This window comes from Pistacia vera, unplaced genomic scaffold, assembly GCF_008641045.1.
Source record: "Pistacia vera cultivar Batoury unplaced genomic scaffold, PisVer_v2 Contig566, whole genome shotgun sequence".
In the NCBI taxonomy this organism is placed as follows: Eukaryota; Viridiplantae; Streptophyta; class Magnoliopsida; order Sapindales; family Anacardiaceae; genus Pistacia; species Pistacia vera.
In genome coordinates this window covers 934,770-955,226 of record NW_022196408.1, presented here as the reverse complement: position 1 = coordinate 955,226, position 20,457 = coordinate 934,770, and the positions used below count along the sequence as shown (strand labels likewise).

The 20,457-nt window shown below is 33.5% G+C and overlaps 1 protein-coding gene and 2 pseudogenes across 3 annotated transcripts; 2 read left to right on the top strand and 1 right to left on the bottom strand.

Moving 5' to 3' along the window:
• The first annotated feature begins 1,066 nt into the window (after positions 1-1,066).
• Positions 1,067-5,003, top strand: LOC116108534 (annotated as a pseudogene).
• Positions 5,004-6,361: 1,358 nt separating this feature from the next.
• LOC116108514 lies at positions 6,362-9,993 on the top strand (annotated as a pseudogene).
• A 3,493-nt stretch (positions 9,994-13,486) lies between these two features.
• Positions 13,487-19,604, bottom strand: LOC116108528 (casein kinase 1-like protein 3). 3 transcript variants are annotated; one of them, XM_031394766.1, is made up of 15 exons: positions 19,356-19,604; positions 19,204-19,244; positions 18,907-18,976; positions 18,662-18,810; positions 18,471-18,566; positions 18,301-18,371; positions 18,061-18,122; positions 17,909-17,972; positions 17,603-17,687; positions 17,394-17,520; positions 16,825-16,907; positions 16,577-16,631; positions 15,610-15,746; positions 15,311-15,497; positions 13,487-13,683 (listed from the first exon to the last, which is right to left on the bottom strand). In XM_031394766.1, exons 1-14 carry the CDS (start codon positions 19,429-19,431, stop codon positions 15,318-15,320), a joined length of 1,296 nt encoding a protein of 431 aa, XP_031250626.1. In that variant the 5' UTR covers positions 19,432-19,604; the 3' UTR covers positions 13,487-13,683; positions 15,311-15,317. The 3 variants fall into 3 exon arrangements, with proteins under 3 accessions (XP_031250626.1, XP_031250625.1, XP_031250624.1); XM_031394765.1 differs by lacking the exon at positions 13,487-13,683 and adding an exon at positions 14,175-14,553; XM_031394764.1 differs by lacking the exon at positions 13,487-13,683 and having other exon boundaries at positions 15,256-15,497.
• Positions 19,605-20,457: the final 853 nt, after the last annotated feature.

Below are 20,457 nucleotides of genomic sequence, written 5' to 3'. Positions count from 1 at the left end.
AGTGACTAGAGACGGGTTAATGCTTGGTGATCGTTACCCAAAGGTCATGAGAAACGGGTAGGTGCTAAGTGGTCTCCACCCGATAGTTAGGAAAACCGAGTAGGTGCTTTGTGATCCCCACTCGGTAGTCATTAGGAACGGGTTGGTACTGTGTGAATTCCACCCGATAGTCATGGAGAGTGAGATGGTGCTGTGTGAATGCCATCCGGCCGTACCTCCGGTGAGATGAGGCCATGATGTTTAGCAGAAACAGATATGGAAACAGAAATAGTATAAGGAAAGAATTAAGAGTTATACATACGGGGACAGACAGATAGAGGGTTTTACTTACTGAGCATTATTTTGTGCTCACCCCGTTATTTTTCTTTGTGGATGCAGGATCTAGGTGATGATGCAGTTGGAGGGGCGTCGGCAAGCGAAGAGGAATAGCTACACTGTTTCCCCTGTTTTGTATTTTAAAATGAATTTTTGTAAACAGTACTCTTTGTGTATAAAAGACATATGAATTACAATGAAAAGAAAACTTTGGGCCCAATTTTTTATTGTTATTGTGCATGCATTGTATTAGTTTTCAGCAGATGTTACATAATAATATGTAGATTATGTAGGAATAATCTGAATACCAACCCTTTCTTAGGTATTCTAAAATTACTTAATAATTTTAATTTTGTTACTATTTTACCCCTAATTAATAATATTATTAATGATATAACAATAACATATAATAATAATAATATTAAAAAAGAAGAACAATTTAATAAAAAGCTTCTCTCATAATTTTTTATTCTTCTAAACCAAACATATTAATTATTTATACTCTTAATTTTATTGTAATTTAATTAAACATATTTAATATAACATTCTTAATAATCTTAAAGTTAATTTATCTTTTTATTAATATAACATTATTTTAATCAAATGCCTTTTGTGAATATGAAAAATTATTATTTACTTAAAAATTGTTTTCATATAATAATATTTTTTCATTAAAAAAATTGCGAGAAGCCGGTCGAGGATAAACATAAGCGTGGAACCAAACGGTACCAAGACTCTCGTGAACCACGTCGGTCCAATGGTATTGGTACGGCATTTCAATTGAAGAAATATGGTGAAGCATCGCTTCATTTTGTCACCTTCGTATACGCAAAGCACAACAATTTTTACTTTATTCTCGCAGTTTCTCAATCAACTAAAGACAAAATTTTGAAAAGAAACTTATCACAACCTCTCGCACTCCCTCTCTCCATACACAACAGAAACAGAAGCACACACAGAGAGAGCGAAAGCGAGAAATGGTAAGGATAATTTCTATGGCGTCCTCAATCAGACCTCTATCCTCCTTCAGGTTTTCTTCTTCTTCCTCGCGTTTTGCCCTTCCTCTCGCCTCGTTTAATCCTTCTCGGAAGCTCGTATTCTCTCATCTAGCTAGTGGTAAGAAATATCAGACCAATTGATTTTTTTATTTTCGCCTAATTTTTATTTAATTTAATTTAATTTAACTTTTGTTATACTTTTTACAGTTTTCTTGAAAGCCGAAAATAATAAAATAACTAGTAGTCTCCTCTTGGAATTTGTTTGAAGTTAGGTTTAAAATTGAGATTATTTTTATTATTGTTGCTGTTGTTGATAATGTACATTTAAGATTAAGTGTTTTCTGGCTAAAGTGTTTCGTTTCGTTTGATTTAATAATTTTTGAAGTGTGCTTTTTGTACTTGGTTTTTAACTAGGAAAAATGTATTGTGAAGATTATGCGTTTCTTCGGAGGGTTACTGAATTGAATGATATTGTATTTGTTTTAACTATAGAATAATTTTTGAATCGTTATCCAGCTGTCCCGCAGTCACATTTATTTGGTTTGAAGGCTTCTAAGCACTTGAAAGGAAATGGCAATGGCGTAGGAGTGGTATCAGCTGGGAATGTGGCACAGGCTAGCACAAGTGCTTCTCAAGAAAATGCCCTAGAATGGGTTAAGAAAGACAAAAGGAGATTGCTCCATGTTGTTTATCGTGTTGGAGATTTGGATAAGACAATAAAGTATTCAGTTTTTATTTAACTTCAATGGCAATGTTAATGTTATAAATAAGTTTCTCTTTGAAACAATATTATTGTAATAATTTTGAAAGGATATTAATGTATTAGGTGACTTTAGATTCTATACTGAGTGCTTGGGGATGAAGTTGCTGCGGAAACGGGACATACCAGAGGAGAGATATACAAATGCCTTTCTTGGTTATGGACCAGAAGATTCTCACTTTGTTATTGAACTCACTTACAGTAAGCTCTCTGCCTGCTCCTTTGTTTTGTTAAGCTTTGCTAAACTCTGAAACAGCTGAACTTCCGGTGAACCTTCTGCAGAATACTGAGATGTTAAATAATTTCTGTACATGAATTTAATAATTGTTGTCTTTGCAACATATGCATGCATTGTTTATTTGTTTCTATTAACTTTGATTAAATGATGTTGACAGATTATGGAGTTGACAAGTATGATATTGGTACTGGATTTGGCCATTTTGGAATTGCAGTTGAGGATGTAAGTTATATTATATCTTAAAGCTCACAGTAGAATCATGTTGCTGTATATATTTATTTTCCTGCTCTCCTATTTATAGGCTCCTTACTTTTATGTCAATTTTTGCTTTTGTTCTTAGACTGCTTGCTGGATTGTTGACTCTTAAAAGACCCACACTTGCATGATCTTCTGACTAGGTTGCCAAGACTGTGGGAACCATAAAGGCCAAGGGTGGCAAAGTAACCCGAGAACCTGGTCCTGTCAAAGGTGGTAATACGGTAATTGCGTTTATGAAGATCCTGATGGTTATAAATTTGAACTGCTGGAAAGGGGGCCTACACCTGAGCCCTTGTGTCAAGTGATGCTTCGTGTTGGTGATCTTGATCGTACCATAAATTTTTATGAGAAGTGGAGCATTGTTCTGGTTACGATTGGGGTTTGGTCTTCATTGTTATATGCCATTTGCTTTGTTTGCCATTTGAAATAATTCCGGTTATCACTTTGCATTAGGCCTTTGGCATGGAGCTGCTTCGCAAACGTGATAATCCGAATACAAGGTAAAATAACATTTCTATTGGCAAATGGATTATTACTATTTCAGTATCAATATTTTCTATTTTTGTGATAATCAAGGAATTCAAAAGCAGTATTGGGTCCGTATTTTGGGGAACAGGAAATCCTTTTTATGATTCTCTAACTCAAAGCTTTTCATATAATAAGGGTTACAGCATGCGATAGAAGAACTACCTTTACTAAGCAACAATGTAGGCAGCAACTGGAACCTGGAATATTTATTCTTTTGTTACTGTTAAATAAGCCAATTTTTTTTTTTTTTTTTTTTTTTAATACACATTCCCTTTGTTCTGCAAATATATTCTTGCATGAGGCACACTTTAAATTGATAAAGCAACTTTTCTTCAAATTTATACTAGATTGTTTGAACCGATATTTACTACATTACATGAGGTTATCCTCAAGAGAGAACTTAATTAGCACATTCATCTGATCAAATTCAGTTACCTATTGACATATTTCAGCTTCAGTTTCATGTTTGGCTTATATTAAAATTATTAGTACACTTAAAAAGTATTCCCAAATGTTTTTACTGTATCATGTCATATATTGCTCTTTTGTTTTATGGGTATAAGATGTGCATTTAGCTGCTCTCTTTTTCCTCATCATTGTTTTTCTGATAATTGATAAGTGTATCCATCTCTGGCTTGCTGACATGAACTGTTGTCATCTCTTTCTAGTATACAATAGCGAGATGGGCTATGGTCCTGAAGATAAAAATGCGGTGCTTGAGTTAACATACAACCTGGGGTTACTGAATATGACAAAGGAAAGCTATGTGTAGAAATAAGCCCTTTTTTATCTCTTCTCTCAAACTGTTAGGCAGAAGGTTTGCTTTTGCCAGCATGCTAGATATTGCACTGTCCCTTTCTTGTTCCCTTTTATAATATATATATATATTCCTGCTTTGCTTCGCTTCTTATTCCTACTTCTTTCTTTTTTTTTTTTTTTTTATTTTTTTTCTCTCATAGTTGGTATACTGGTTTTGCATACGCTTTGTCTATCTTATTGGAGGAAATTAGAGATTAATTTCTGTGTCTTGGCAGATTGCAATAGGCACAGATGATGTTATAAAACTGCAGAGGCAATTAAGCTCTTTGGTGGTAAAGTACCCGGGAACCTGGTCCTTTACCTGGTATCAATACCAAGATTACTGCATGCTTGGATCCTGATGGTTGGAAATCGGTAGGCATTTGAAGATTAACACTTTAGCTTGTGCCTGAGACATTATTGGTTCTAAACATAAGAGATCTACAACATAAAGTATTGCACTTTGACTTGATTATCTTTTTTGTTTGTGTGTGACACATCTGCTAGAACTTTTCCAGACTAAGACAATTGATATCAATACACAGTTACTGTATAGGCGCTTAAGAAACTTCTAACGGAGAATGAGTTTGCAGGATTTACTGGAATGACAGATGAGCTAGATTCCAAGTTCGATTAACTTTTTTTTCACTTTTGTTCATGTTATTATTATCTTTTACTGTTTTTCAAATAGAGAAAAGGGTTGTTTTGGGAACTTTGCATACCATTGAACATGATCCTGTACAAGCTTTAGGAACTTATCTGACTGTAGTGGGTTAAGGGTAATTTAGAAACAGTTAAGCATAACAAACATATAGAATCTGCAGCAACATATAGTCAGAGACTATAGCTCTTGCATGGTTTAATAGTTTATGGTGATTGCAAACATTCACATGTGCACGCTATCATAGACACACACACACACAATCTTGCTGTTATAGTATGTTTTTTGATATAATTTTTATTACTCATCAAACTTTCCTTCTTCATTGTCTGCTTTCGTGATGTATTTGGTTTTTTGTTATAGTAGTTTTGTGAGATTCATTGGCCTTTTCAATTTATTTTGCAGGTTTTTGTTGATAATGTTGATTCCTGAAGGAGTTGGAGGGAGTTTAGGGGCATCATTGTTCCAAGCTTGTGACACTGAAATCTAAATGGAGTCAAAAGGAATCTTTGAAGAGGTTGCCCATGAGTGTATTCAGTTCCAATTTGTTGAAAGTATCTTTTGCAGTGATCATTACAATAAGATCCTTGCTGTAGCTTTGGAGCAGTGAAGGATTGGATTTGTGAGATATTGATTTGCCTGTTTAATATGATCCTTATATTAGTTTTGCTTCCTGCTGAAGAAGCTGATATAAGCGTACAGAATGACAACAAAGAATGTGATATTACAATGTCTTAATTTTAGTTGTAAGATTTTTGATCCAAAGGTGGTTGTTCAAATATGATTGTTGTCTTTAATATCTTCTTTTCCAAGAAACCATTTGTAATTGGTTGGCAGCAAAGTGAAACTTGCAAATCCTTGACCTACTACTTTCACGTCTACATAAACTGTTACTGCATTCATGTCTAATGTAGGATATTAGGAATGTCAAATGGGGGTGAAAGTCTTGAATCTTTTGGAGTTATATAGGAGGGCCTTGTGTTTGGAGGGGAAAGGGAAATAAAATATTTATATTTAAACCTCCTGGTCGGTTTAAAAAAAAAATAACAATTTCAGTTTGATTGGTACACTATTTAGACCCTTTTATAAGGTATTGAAAAAAAGTTGAGATAATATTTTTCGAGAAAAGATTTGAATTTGAAATATGTTAATATATTTCTAAATAGCATTTATGAAAATATTTATTACTTTTAATACAATTTTTAGTGGATATATATAATTATTTATATTATATAATGTCTGAAATACTTATATAAAATCTACAATAAACAAGATATGGCAATGCCAAATGCCCAGCATGACAGTCAAAATTCTTTTTTTTTTTTTTTTTTTAATGGAAATCCATCTCTTTAAAACTGTAATTGTAAGTTCAATAAAAAAAAGTTACGCCTATAACCAAACTTTCTTTTACAATCTTATATGACATCTCCTAATTAATCAACTCAATTATCAGGTGAACTCATGTGGAAACCTATATGAACTGACTAATTCAAATTTACGTTGGGTTGTGAGAAAAAGTTTGTAAGAAGAGATTATGAGTGTAACATTTTTGTTAATTAATAAAATGGATCTTCTGAGATCACCTAATATAAATATATGATATTACACATAAAACATAAGAATATCAAAAATCTATTAAAATATATTTAAAAAAAAAACCTTTTCAAAGATAAAAAACTATAAAATCCTCAAAACTCATCAATAAAATTTAATTTTTTTAAATTACAATAAATTCAGTATTGATATTAAGTATCTCACTCTCACATAAGTAAAAAAATAAATCTTAAAAAAAAAAAGAAACGGAAATGGAACAAGTCCAGAATCGCATCATTATGACAGGTCTGTTTTTAAAAACGACGCATTACATGTACCCACCCAAGGTTGGCGTTAAAATACTGATACCCTCACTGAAGACCATCAACGTTTACCCTCCGTTAGGAATAAGGAATACTATTGTCAAACTAGGGTGGGAAAATTATTGTAAATATATTATTTTATAAACTTAATAAACCCTAACCATACTTCACAGAAGAAAAACATGGAGAGCAGCAGCACCAAAGTTGAAGAAAAGAAAGCAGGTGATATAGCTCAACAAGTGAAGAAGAGGAAACGCCAGAAGTTTTTCCATTCGGAAATTACAAAATTATACGGCTATCGGGTAACTACTTGCTCCTTTTCATTCTTCTTTCGAATTTTAGAGTTGAGTTTGATGTGTGTTTTGTTCAGATTGGTGAGGGCTTAGATGAAGATCCGCGTCTTAAGGTTTTTAAGGAGGAGTGGTTTCAAGGCAAAAACTGTCTGACATCGGTTGAACAGCGGCATTTTAACTATTCAATGGGAATTTTTTTTAAATAATTTATAATAAAAACTTGATTAATTTTTTTTTTTAAGAGATAATTTTCTTTTTTCCTGTGCAGCAAAAAAGTTTCAGTGCCGGAGTATTGTGAGTTGACATTGATTCCAGTAAGATTTTGATTATTCCAGAATTTCTGATTGATATGATAAGCATGTTGGCCAAACGAGTCTATGAATTGTAATGAACACATTTCACAAGACTCTTCAAAGCTGAGTTAGCCTCCAATAGTGTATTTTGAGTATATGAATTGTAATGATCAAAGTAGTGTATTTTGTCTAGATGTGTGTTACAATAGAAATACATTAGTATGTTTTGATATGCCTGCATTGGATTTTGGGTTACAAATCTTTGTTGGTTGAGTAGGGGGTCAGTAATGGCTCTTTGTTTGCAGTTCCAGTTAATGGGTCTACACACCCTATGGATATGAAGTGCTAAATGTTGAAATTGTGATGACATCTAATGTGTCTTTTTGTAATCCTGCAGATCGAATTGAGGATGCATATTGGCACCTTAGGAAAATTGTGAAAATGGAAAAGGATGAAAGAAAACGTGCCCAGGCTTCCAGATTGGATGTTCCAGGGAATACAGATGGTCCTCAGCGTGGTGTAACGGTTATGTCCAGTGCAGAAGAGGAGGAAGTTTCAAAAGATTGTTCTCCTCCCGTAGAAAGGGATCTACATGAAATAGTTTCTTTCCAACAAGAAAATTTTGTTCATAGTCGGCATCCATTAGAGATGCAATATGATACAATTCTGTGGTAAGTTCTTATTTGTTCTGTTTACCTCCAACAAAAACGTTTACTTGTGTGGCAGAAGTTTAAGGAATATCGAAACGAGAGAGCTAGGCTAAAATACTTGAGTAAGAAGTAATTTCATTTCAAGATTTCACATAAAATGATCGACAGAATTTTTCTGAAATTTTTTTATGCAACTACGAAATTCTTCTCTCTCCCTCTCTTTCCTCTTTTTCCTAATTGATTGGTGTTCTCTGTCTCCAGAATGACCGGCACAGCCAGATTTTTTATCTAAAACTATAATGAGTAGAAATCCTACTGGTCAGTTTATGAATTATTTAATTCCTGGATAATGCTGCTGTGCCTTTTGGAACTTGTGGGGATTTGGTAAATTAAGTGGTGTAAGTTTAATCTAGAACAAATGCACAAAGTGGTATTCTTGTATGTTTATAAGAGCACTCTGTTGTCACTATTATTATTATTATTATTTGTAAATTATGTGTTTTTTCTTTTGTAATTTTGGATTGAAAATGACAAGATTATTGCCTCTGCTCCCCATTGTTAATACGTGCTTGCATTTGTATGCTCATGTATTTAAGTCTTCTTCTTGTTTCTATTTTTTCCTCACTTGATTTTTGCATAAGTTAAGATTATCTTACTTTATGTGGATGAGTTAATCTCATTGTTTGATGAAATGTTTCATTTTTCTTTTTAATGCATGCATTTTTGTGTTGTACTCTGGATTATTCCTTACTGTTACTTTTATCTAGAGAATGAATTTTATTTGCCTTTCATGGCCAACCACAAGTTCACATTTATGATTTCATATTCAGTTAACTTTGATATGCTGCACACGTGATGAAATGGATTTATCTTCTGCAATGCAGTTTGAGTGTAACGAAATGGATACATTTAAACTGGGGTGATGATGGATTGATAACTTTGTTTACAAAGATATGGAGACTTCTTCATCCGGTAATTGTTGCATCCCTTGTGCTAAAAAAAAAAAGTTTTCATACCTCTATTAAGGATAGTCATGGTTATGTAACATTGCCTCTTGGCTTATGAAATGGCCTTGTGAACTGTATATTGAGAATTTACTTTCATTGTGAGCAGGGTGGCATTTTTGTGTTGGAACCTCAACCTTGGCGATCATATGAAAAGAACCGTCGTGTGTCAGAGGTATTAATTCTTTTGGATGTCGATTTTAATTAAAAATAAAAAAAAAAAAAAAAAGAACAAAATAAAATAAAAATATTATTTTTTTTTTTAATCAATAATTCTGTCAAAATGGTTGCTGAAAACCAGAAATGTAAATAGCAACCGTATAATGAGGGTCATGGCTTCTGATCAGGGTGGATGGGGAAACAATAAGTTAAGATAGGTCTATCAGGGTGTGATCATTGGAAACTTTCCATTATTTAGTTCTCCTTTCGGCTCTGCTTATGACCACTGAAATTTTTACAAGACAAAAGCTTTCAAATATTGAATTAGGATAACAATATCACTTTTCAGGGCATTTCATTAATTTTATGTTTTGTTGTGAAATATATCTTACGAAGTGACACTTTTTACTTGTGCAGACCACTGCAACCAATTATCAAAATATTGTCTTCCATCCAGAGCAGTTTCAGGAAATTCTTCTGGATAAGGTATGTATTATGTTTTTGTTCTTTTAACACTTGGCAGTATTGAGGTTTGACGTCGTTTGCTGAATGAAACACTTAGGGTTTAGGGAGATTTTATGCCGGCCATATTATCAGAGTTTTATGTTAAGATGCTTACATGATTGAGTTTTTGCAGATTGGATTTAGAAGGGTGGAAGTCATCACTTCTGATGGCTTATCAGACAGCAAAACTGGATTTAACAGGCCGATATTTGCATTTAAAAAATGACTCAGCTAGTAGAGTTGCTGCTTCTGCCTAACTTGTCTAATAGATGCAACTAATTCGTTTCTTTTCATAAGGTATAGTATGTGTAAATTTCTTAAGACTTTGATTAGTTCTTTAAATGTTGTTGCTGCCTAACACAATACCATATTCAGTTTTACAACCGAGGAGATCTGAAATATGTTGGATCATCTGTGCTTTGTGTCTCAATCAGAGCATGAATTTCAGCTTTGCATTTTTGCTGTAATACTTGGGATTGGCATCATTCTGAAGCTGAATATTAAGTGTTCGAGTAATACCGCTGATTTGAAGGGAACTTGTGTATCAGCTGTGAGATACTGTCGATGTAAAACTGTAAGCAATTTTTTTAGTCTTTAATCAAATTCATTAGTGGTAGTTAATAGTGTGTTTTGCCCAAAACACTGTGCTGGGTTTTCCTTGTTTTTCATTTACTCTTAAGCATGTAAACTGGAGGATTGAAGTGTAAATAAATTGGAAGAAAAATCCATTACTGGTAGAGGTCCCTTGTTTCGTTAGCCTGTTTAAAATTTTAGCTAACCAAACAAAAATTGGAAGAAAAAGAAAATCTGAAATTTCGTACATGATGCCAATGTTTTAAAACCTAACTCGAGGTAAAACCGGCAAAATTGCTTGGTCTTAGGTTGACTAGTTTAATCGGTGATCAAATATACACTCTTAAAAATAATTATTAAGTCCCTGAAATTTAGCAAACATAGTTCAAATAGCGACGACACCTCAAATGGAACTCCAATTGTCCCTCGAGCTCATTCCTCTTAAAATCTATCCAAGATCTGGTTGATATCGGTTCGATTTCAATCAAATTTCACTGACGCCAGTGTCGACAATCCTCCCCATCACCTCGAAAATACTCTCATTTTCCTTCCGACCAAAACCCACCTCACTCCACTCCTGTTAGCCTTGCTAATCGCCGACAAAAGCTAGTTGTTACTGTCGCCAATTTTTTTTCGATTTTCGATCGATTTACTTATCGAAAATCAATTCCATCGCTGATAAAAGCTTGAAAATACATATTTACTTAGTAGTTTATGGGGATTATTTGTGAAAAGTTAGACTTAATTTGGTAAAATTGCTTAATATTTTTATAATTGTCTTTTATGAGATCACAAATATGTTTGAGTGTTTGTTAGGTTATTAGTGCTAAATGTTATGCTCGGATGAAGAATCATATCGGCAATGGAATGAGTGATGAGTAGAAACAAATAGATTGAGAATCGGAGTTGAATTGAAGAAGTTATGAAGTTTTGAAGTAAAGAAGATATTATAGATTACGCTCCAATTTGAGCACGCCTCGGTGTTTAGACAATAACTAGAGCTTTAGACCTCGGATTAAGACGATTCTTTGACTGTTGGAAAGCTGATTCAAATGGCTACATTTCATATGTTTACCACTTCTTCAGATTCCATCGTTATCGTGCTAAAAAATTGTCATCTTTGGAGTGCCGAGGAATGATGCGAGATTTGAACTAAAGAAGAGGAAATTGTCACTATGCCGCAACACTGTCTACAATCAATCGCGCCGCAGCACAATGTCAAGGCACAGTCACGACAGTAGGAAATCTTTCTTCCGTTTTTTATTAGGAAAATAAGGTTTAAGAGTCCTAAACTAAATAGAATTAAGAAAAATAAAACCATAACCCTTTGGGATACAAATAAAAGTCTTTTAACATTGTTTAGGAGATTCTTTGGGGAGAATAAGAGAAGGAAAACCTGTAGAGAAGAAAAGTGTTAGAATTTCTAGAGCTTTGATTCACAATATAGGGAAGTTCTTTTTGTTTCTTTCTTACAAACTCATGTTGATTATTTTAATAAAGATGATTGTTTCTTTTATGTTTATTATGAGCTAAATTTATTTTCTAAAGCTAAGATGTAGCCCAATTTATTGATTATGTGGTGATTTATTTATGTTGATTTTTATTAAGATTTATTTCTAAATTTTATTATTATGCCTAATGTTTTTTATTCTTAAGGGCCCAAAAATTGAATGAATTAATGGACTAAGTTGAAATCGAGAGATAATACTTAGTTGATCTACGGTAGTAAAACCATAGGTTGAACTAATGCTAGAGATAGGTTACTGCGACTTTTGAGGTTCTGATAAACTTCATAAAGCGTAATAATCTCCAATTGTTTAAATCTGATTAGAGATAATTCAAGTTAATAATTAAGAGTTAATTTGATAATTGTTCGAGATAAATTTATTGTAAATTTACTGGGTTTGACCTTTAAAAAGTGCTTTATAAAATTAGCACAAGTGATCAATACATATGAATAAAAGTTAGTGTGAAATCTATGCTATAGGTCTAGTCATCTTGCTTTAAACCCAAAGATTTATTTTAGTTGTTTTCTTTTCAATTCTTTCAATTTCAATTGTTAATTTAATTTAGATTTTCTTTGATACAATTTGGATTAATCAAATAGTAATATGATAGTTTAATTTGATAATTGATAATAATAATTTCCTTGGATTCGATATCCATATTCATACACTTTATTACTTGTAGGATTTCGTACACTTGCGAAAATCCATAACAGTCGCCACCATTACACTCATCAACAATTTCTCTTCAAAAGCCCCAACCAGTTAAACCGATCAGGCTGGATCAAGCCAGGTTTTAAAACATTGCATAATGCAATGTATCCGATCGGGCCAGACCAAGTTTTAAAACATTGATACCACACCGCATTATGTAAAATAGGTGGCCACTAAAGGCATGCCTACATTTTTTTTTATCTTTTTTATGATTGAAGTATTTTGACCAATTTACGTGGACTTTGACTAATCTTTAAAGCCCATTGAATACCTTACAAACCCAATATTCCAAGATAAATCACAAATGTGGTAAGTGATCCCAAGGTTCGAACTGAAGAAATCAATGAAAGGAACAAACTTTCTTGACCGTTAGACTAACCTCTTGGAATTCACACCGACTTAATTCCCTCTCTTGTTTCCTGTCAATTACAAAAATTCCCAAGAGAAAGTAGATGGCACCTTCAAATAAAGAACAAAAATGGCATATTAAATTATTAATAATTGCATTTAAGCGGGCTTCATGCAACCACTAACCTTTAACATGAATCAACCATTTCACTGAAACTGAAAATCAGGTCTCCCAGTTAAGCTTGGCAAAACTTATGAACTAATTCCTGTCCAAATTTCAGATAGAACAAAATAGTTCCTGAGAATATCAGCACGAAAACAGTCCCTTGTGAGAGAAATATAACAATGATAAAAGTTCCAAAAAATCTTGCTAAGCCTAACGATGGCAGCACACTTCCTCCACACACTTATATCAAGACAATTACAGAAGCATCCAACTCAGTAATCCAGGAAAAAGCTGAACATCTCTCTGCTATAGCATTTATGTGATAACTCAATACACCTGAATGTAGTATTGTATGGTTGGGTTTTTTTTTTTTAAGGGTTAATCACTGTAAGGGTCCCTAACTGATCTGTTTTCAGGAATCCAAAATGAGCTCCAGGAAAAAAATCAGTAGATTAATAACCCTGCCATGCTAGGAAAATATAGATGCAGCTATTAGATCTCTCAATTGGACAAAGCATGTTAATTGATTTATAAATTTATACTCCCGAGGGCTCTTCAAAAATCAGCAGAACCCTGAAACATGACCTACAAACACTATCAATCTCCTCTCTTTCTCAAATCTGGTAGGCACCTGCAATCTGAATTCATATAGTTGCACTTCTAAGTTATACTTGCCAGACCTTGTCACTCTGGCCTCCTGCCCTTCCCTTTATTTCCAAGTTATTCCACTCAAACACACAATTCTCACCTTGAAAGTTTAATACTGTATGATAGACAAAGGCATTTCCTCTTTGCATCAGAAAGATCTATCTTACGAGGGGAAACTTGAAACATTTACTTCATAGATGCTGTAAGAATTTGACAAATCTGAACCTACAAAAGACATTAACCATAAAACCATTATTACTTCAAGCAATCTTCCCTCAAATCAGTAGTTATGTAGCCTCTTCCTCAACAACAAATAACCATAGACGTGTTCTATGGTCTTCAAATGCCATCCCTAAACAGTATTTCCCTGTCATATCCCCACCCTTCGCACAACAATGAAGATATAAAACAATCCTGCAAATTACAAAGTATTAACTGATAATTGAAAGTGTTATTTAGAATTATTAAAATAAAATAAAAAATGGAAACTACTCATCGTCCCAAAAGAATGGAACCATATAATAATCTTGATCTTAACTTATTACTTGAGTCAATTGTGATGCTACTTGGATTAAAAAAAAAACAGTCTAGAAAGCAATGTCAGAAAACAAAATATCATTGCAAGAATAATACTCTGAAGCTAAAGACATCAATATTCTTCATCAATCTTTAAGCAGGTGCCAGGACACATGTAGGATTCTTCTGCAAAATGCACTGTTTTGTCATATAAAATTTCTTTTAGAAGTCTGTTCTGAATAAAAAAGATACATCTGATAAGCATGCAACTACAGATAAAAACTTCCGGATGTAACAGGAAATATAATTGAAAATTGTAAATAAATACTTTAAAATGATTTCTCTGATCACCAAATTGAGAAGCGAATGAAATAGAAACATAAAGTGAGTTTAAGGATAGATAAAATCAAGACCATAACACCACAAAGTCACATATAGCTACATCAATCAGATTAGACATGTACCTTGCCTATCATCAAAACATAAAGCAAAAATTTTCAAATAAACTAGAAAGAAAAATCATCTGTTAAATCTAATTCAAACTCAAAAGATTTCCGCAATCTCTTATCGTAAATGTAAATCAGTACAACAGTCATGCTAGAATGAACAGAATATGTGCCCAGTGCCAACTAAAGACTAAAATCACAAAAAATATTTAAATTCTACAGATGGTTCTCTTTGAGCCATAAAATTTTCTTCCAGTAGACAGAATTTCTGCAATACATCTTGATTGACCTGCCAGCTGCCACCTTGCAAGAGATAACTTAGCTGAACCCAAGTAAATGAAATAATAAGGGTCGACAATACAAATTATCATAATAGATATTACTAATTACTACGAAGTTGTGTTTTAGTCAGATTTAGTTATGAAGGTTTAATAAAGCCCCCCAATAACTATGACACTGTCCAACAGTCACTAAAATAACAAGAGTACACCAGAAAATCATAATCATGAGTCAAGTAAAACAAAATTTTTGTTGAAAGCCATATGAAGAAAGCTAAACAAATTATCAAGGAGAAAAATAAATCTTTCACATATAACTCGTGTTACATAGAACCATAAATTACAAGGTTGCTATAAATCATTCATGACATCTATGTACACCACAGTAACCAAGCTTTCGGAATATGTGTCTCATATAACAACCAATGTGTTTGTAGTCACCTTAAGAGAAAACAATGTGAGCTCGCATTCATAAATGCAATTCTTCAAATTAGCAGCACATTTGCAGCTGTCATGAGTGCATCGATAGCAACTTTTCAACCAGATACATAATGGAAAACATAACATCAAATCACCACACATTTCCTGCTCCATAAATGTAACTCTACATCTTCTTGACCAAATCCATAGCTAAAAGCATACTGGTGAATATTTAGTCAACAACACTGGTGAACAAGAGGATACAAGCACTTTCTGCAATAAGAAAGAGTCCAACTTAAAGCAAAATGATGCCTTTTCCAATTTTTTTTTTTTTCTTTTTGCAGCCGTAAAACACATCAGTGTATGAACCAGATAAGTTACCATTTGATCACTTTGCAGAAGAAATACGCTGCAATGATGAAATCCAACTACTTGAAGGACCAACCTTGCTGCTGTGTCCGTGACCAGGATTTGATGCTTCAGTGGGTATCACGGGTTTTGGGGTGTTTCTTTTTGAGGCACCAGCAAGTGAATAAGAAGTGGATGGCATGTGTGCATCACTCACAATCTGCAACAATCAAATTCATCAACAAATACCTATTTGAAATATCTAGGTCTAGATCAGTCAAATAGTATATTTAATTTTCTTCATGGGGAATAAATAAATTTGGACAACTTACATTCTTGTCGACAGTATAGTCAGGACTCAAATGCTTGCCCATAGGTGATCTGAAGTGCCCGCGTGTGCCAGGACCAGTTACATTGCTTGACCGAATGTGCTCTGTGATGTCAGCTGCGTGTGGACCATTAACACCTCCTGCCAATTAAAGAATAAACACATCACAGCATCAGTTTTAATTAGTGAGTTAAAATGATAAACTCATTAATTGCCTACACTCAATAGCTTAACAGCCTTAGCTTGATTTCCATCTTAGAGGAACCTTGTTAAATTAAAATATATTACAGTTCAATCAGCACCAAAAATGTGTCTTCCAAATGCTTTCATTATTTAGTTTAACAGAGACATATTTTACTCAAGAGTAGTGTTTTTTTTTTTTGCAAAAATAATAAAAATGAGAAACTCTTTGTTAATCAATCACTTCTCCAGCACCTAAGAAATGAGCGAGATGCACTTGAACATGTAAGCACAAATATGTGTAAAATTGAATCTTCAGTTGATCCCAAAACAAGTTGCAATGCTTAATTGCATAGAGTTGAAAAAGAAGAGATGAGAAGGAAAGTTGTCATACTTTCTTCTGTTTAATTTTAATCATGTTCTTAATCCCAAAACATCTCCAGTTGCAAAAACAACTAAAAAATGGAAACATCATTTAGTTATTAATAAACTTATAATTAGAAAAATATCTTCTAACAAAAAGGTTTAGAACATGCTGCAAAGAAGACAGAAACAGTTCAAGTCTTAACCTTAATGCCACTTGTGCACTAAATTGGTACCATCAAGACCAAATTTAGCACCAAAATAAAGTCAGGAAAAGTTGAATACAGCCAATAAATAATACCAGATCTATAAGCAAAGATTATTGTATTCTCTGCTTTCAACTTATTACAGTTCTTCTAAACTTCAAAATTCCAACAGCTAACTGTCTCAAACCACAACATGTCATTCCAGATGCTATCTGATCTAACCTTTGTGATTGATATCCACTGGCATTGCATGACTGCTGCTCCCCCCAGGAACTGGCTGTAATACATTAAAGTATACAGTCACAAACTCGAAAATATCTGAATTCTGAACCACAAGTAACTACTGAATTCCTTAAAATGTAGCTCACATAGAAATATAATAAACCGAATCCACAAATCCTAGAAAGACACCAAAATGTGGAAAATGAATTTCAATTAGAAATAGAATACAGGCAAAAAATGGTACTAACAGATAATCGAGGCTGACTTCTACTTTTCTGTGCCTGCTGGAACTTTATGATGGTCCAATCAAAAATATAATCAAATTCATATCCTGCCCAAGAAGTACTTGAATAATCATTAATTTGCACCAGAAAGTTGGCATAACATGAGAAATATAAATTACAATTCGACTCAAATTTGTTCCCTGCTCCTTTCCACCATCTAGGCAGGAATTGGAATTCTAATCAAACACTAAGGTCAGTTGAAGAGAATCTTAAACGCAATTCGGCCAAAAGGCTGAAACCTTCTTTGCCATATTCAATACATTCTTCTACTCCATTTACCAATAGTGTCCCAAGAGACATAAAAAAAGACCAAGTAACCCATTCAACAGTTTTCATGATGTTCATGCACTGATAACAATGCCTATTCTAAATCCAGCATAACAAAACATGAGCATACATATGATTAATCAGAAAGGGGGATGGCCACCAAACCAAGTTGGTCTTCACATATAGTCATAATCTGCATATATAACTTATACAAGATGGAAATTCTTAATACAAATAATAGGCACTGAATTTATTTCCTCAAATACCTTCACGAGCGAACAAGTCACGAAACAGACGCTTTAAGAATCCATAATCAGGCCGCTGATCAAATGTCAAAGAATGGCAGTAATGGATATATGATGCAAACTCAACAGGGTGAGATTTGCACAGAACCTGAGGGAAAAGAGAGCACACCAACTTAAGTTATATTTGAAACAAAGTATATACCTCCAACATATGTAAATGGAAGACAAACCTCAATAGGAGTTGATAACTTCTTCTCACATATTTTGTCATATTTCTGCTTTTTTGTTGCAGCTTTTAACCCCTGCCATGGAAGGCTGCACAGAACCATTTGAATCAGTTTCACACACACTCAGAAACCCAATATTTGAGCTGAAAAAAGCTTTTTCCTTTCAAGTGGTCTCAAACTTTAGAATACCTTCTAATAAAATAGATCAAGCAACAACATATTTCAAGCTTCAACAAACAATTTAGAACAGTCAAAATTAACTTTAAAAAACAGTTGGTTTTATTGAGCCTCAGAGAAAAGAACGAGTACCTTCCTCTTAGGAAATATAAAAGTACATAACCAAGAGACTCCAAATCATCCCGTCGACTTTGCTCTGACCAAGACAACAAATGAGGAAAGATAAGAGCATGATTTACCAAACAAAATATTAACAATAATAATAATATCCCCTTTCTTCTTACCAATCCCAAGATGTGTATTGCAACTTGCATATCGTGCAGTCCCTGTTAAGTTTTTATTTTCCCTGTGCAAAGCAAAATGAATTTTGAACTCTTTTTTCACCTCAAATCTTTTCTAGCATTCACTAGGTGATAATATTCTTAATATCAACGAGCCAAGTTATAACACATGGGCATAGTTGTCAATGTCAAGTAGTAAGAGGGAAATCAATAATTGCATAGTTTAATATATGGAAAAACTACCTATAAGGTATATGCCGATTAGTCGTAGCATCGCGATATCTTTTTGCAAGTCCAAAATCAATTATGTAAACCTGATGAGTAAGCATAAACTTAAGACACCAGGAAGAAATGGAAATTTAACATAAAATAGAAGAGATAATTCAAGTCAGAATATGGTGCAAAATAATTACCTGATTTGCTTTACGTCCAAGACCCATGAGGAAGTTATCAGGCTTTATGTCTCTATGCAAAAATCCTTTAGAGTGCACATATTCTATTCTTGTAATCTGAAACAAGTCATATTTATCGAAAACTATTACCAGCAATCTAACCAAACAATTTCAAGCTCAAACTGATATATTACAAGTTATAAACAACTTACCATTTGATCAGCCAACATTAAGACAGTCTTCAGAGAAAACTTTCTACCACAGTACACAAACAAATCCTCAAGGCTTGGTCCCAGCAAATCAAGGACAAGCGCATTGTCCTCCCCATCTATGCCCGACCATTTGATGTTCGGAATTCCACCTAGAAAAATAAATAAACAAATGAATTGACGAGTCTCAATTATGCATCTCATAAACCCAGAAATAAATACTATGTTTATTGTAGTGTAATACATACTTCCTCCTTGAAGAATATTGTATAACTTGGCCTCGTAAAGCAGTTGCGGGTGCTTTGTTTTACTATTCTCCTGATAAAATAATAATAACAATGATTACTGGTAAGCGATTAGCAGCTCAGTGGGTTGAATTTTGCAACAGCAAATACTGACGAGTATATCACACGTGTACCCAAGCTTAACAGCTCATCAAATATAAAATACGATACGAAATAGTAATGCACAAACAGCTACAATCATGATCCACAAATTTCTACTCTAGAGCACACATAATAACCTAAGATAAAACTGAAACTTACAATTTTAACAGCGACGATCTCAAACGTATCAACATGCGTAGCTGTAAATTAACAAAAAAAAAAAAAAAACCACCAGATCATTCAGCACCATGTAAATATCATATCAGTGTATATGATAAAAAAATTAAATTAAAAAAAAAAAAAAAACAGACCGAGATAAATTTCGCCAAAGGATCCGCTACCGATTTTTCGGCCGAGTTTGTACTTGCCACCGACGATCCGATCCATGCTGGCTAAGATCGGCCAATGGATCAGATCATGAAAGAAAAGCTAGGGTTTCGTAATTGGAGTTGGTGATGCAGTAAACGTAAGTATGATCAAAGAACGACTTTTTTTTTTGGTTCAAGTTTAAACTAAAATAGTATCAGAGAAGAATTGGAAGCCACACAGAGAATACCTTGGCAGCACATGACAGATAGGTGACACTGTGGCTTCGTTCAGAGGATAAATGAGCAAAATTCAAGGGTAGTTTTGGAATTCGGCCTAGGTTTAGGTAGGTTGACTTGTTGACTAATGACGCTATTTGGTGCAGAGGAATGAAAGGATGGTTTTGTCTGTTTACATATTTGTGCTTAAACTAGAGAGGAAATGCTAGAGAATTGGTAGTTCTAGAAGGTTATTGTTGTCAATTACTCTTTTTTTGGATAAATATTAAATCGGTCTTGCTTGACGTGTCGGCCTTATTCCGATTATTCTTACTAATTGCGTACGATTATTTAATAAGACAATATGTTATGTTGAATCAAGACTTTAGTGGTCACTTTTATGAATATTGACTAGTTTAATTTAATTGTATCAAATATATTGGAAGAATTTAATTTTAAAGTTTATATATGAAATCTTATATTATATAAGTAAATTTGGATCATTCTCTCTTCAAATCAAGCTATTATTGTTTATTATATTTAAGTAAAATTAAGAATTCAAATTAAAATACTTTGTTGGAAAGTGATATAATAATAATAATATTAAAAAAGTAAGTTTACAATTTATTACATGTAAATATAAAAGTAATGAAGTGCAGTTAATTTGAATGTGAAGGAGATGCGTTATAATTTTGTTAAGCATTGAAGTGGGAAAGACAATTTTGGCGGGACCACGAGGGGCAAGGGGATGTGGCTACGTATAGAATGGGGTCTGAAAGACAATGAAGACCGCGATAGGCTCAGTACGTAATGGCCACCACTACCATATGACAGGTAAGTGATTGTGCTATTTCGTCTCACTTCAAATATTTATATTCTAATTTTAATA

Coding starts and splice junctions, on each gene's coding strand:
- LOC116108528 (XM_031394766.1), bottom strand. CDS start 19,431: ATGGATCGGATCGTCGGTGGCAAGTACAAACTCGGCCGAAAAATCGGT. Junction 18,567..18,661: donor TAATGTTGGCTGATCAAATG/GTAAGTTGTTTA, acceptor GACTTGTTTCAG/ATTACAAGAATAGAATATGT. Junction 18,123..18,300: donor AATCGGCATATACCTTATAG/GTAGTTTTTCCA, acceptor TGCTTTGCACAG/GGAAAATAAAAACTTAACAG.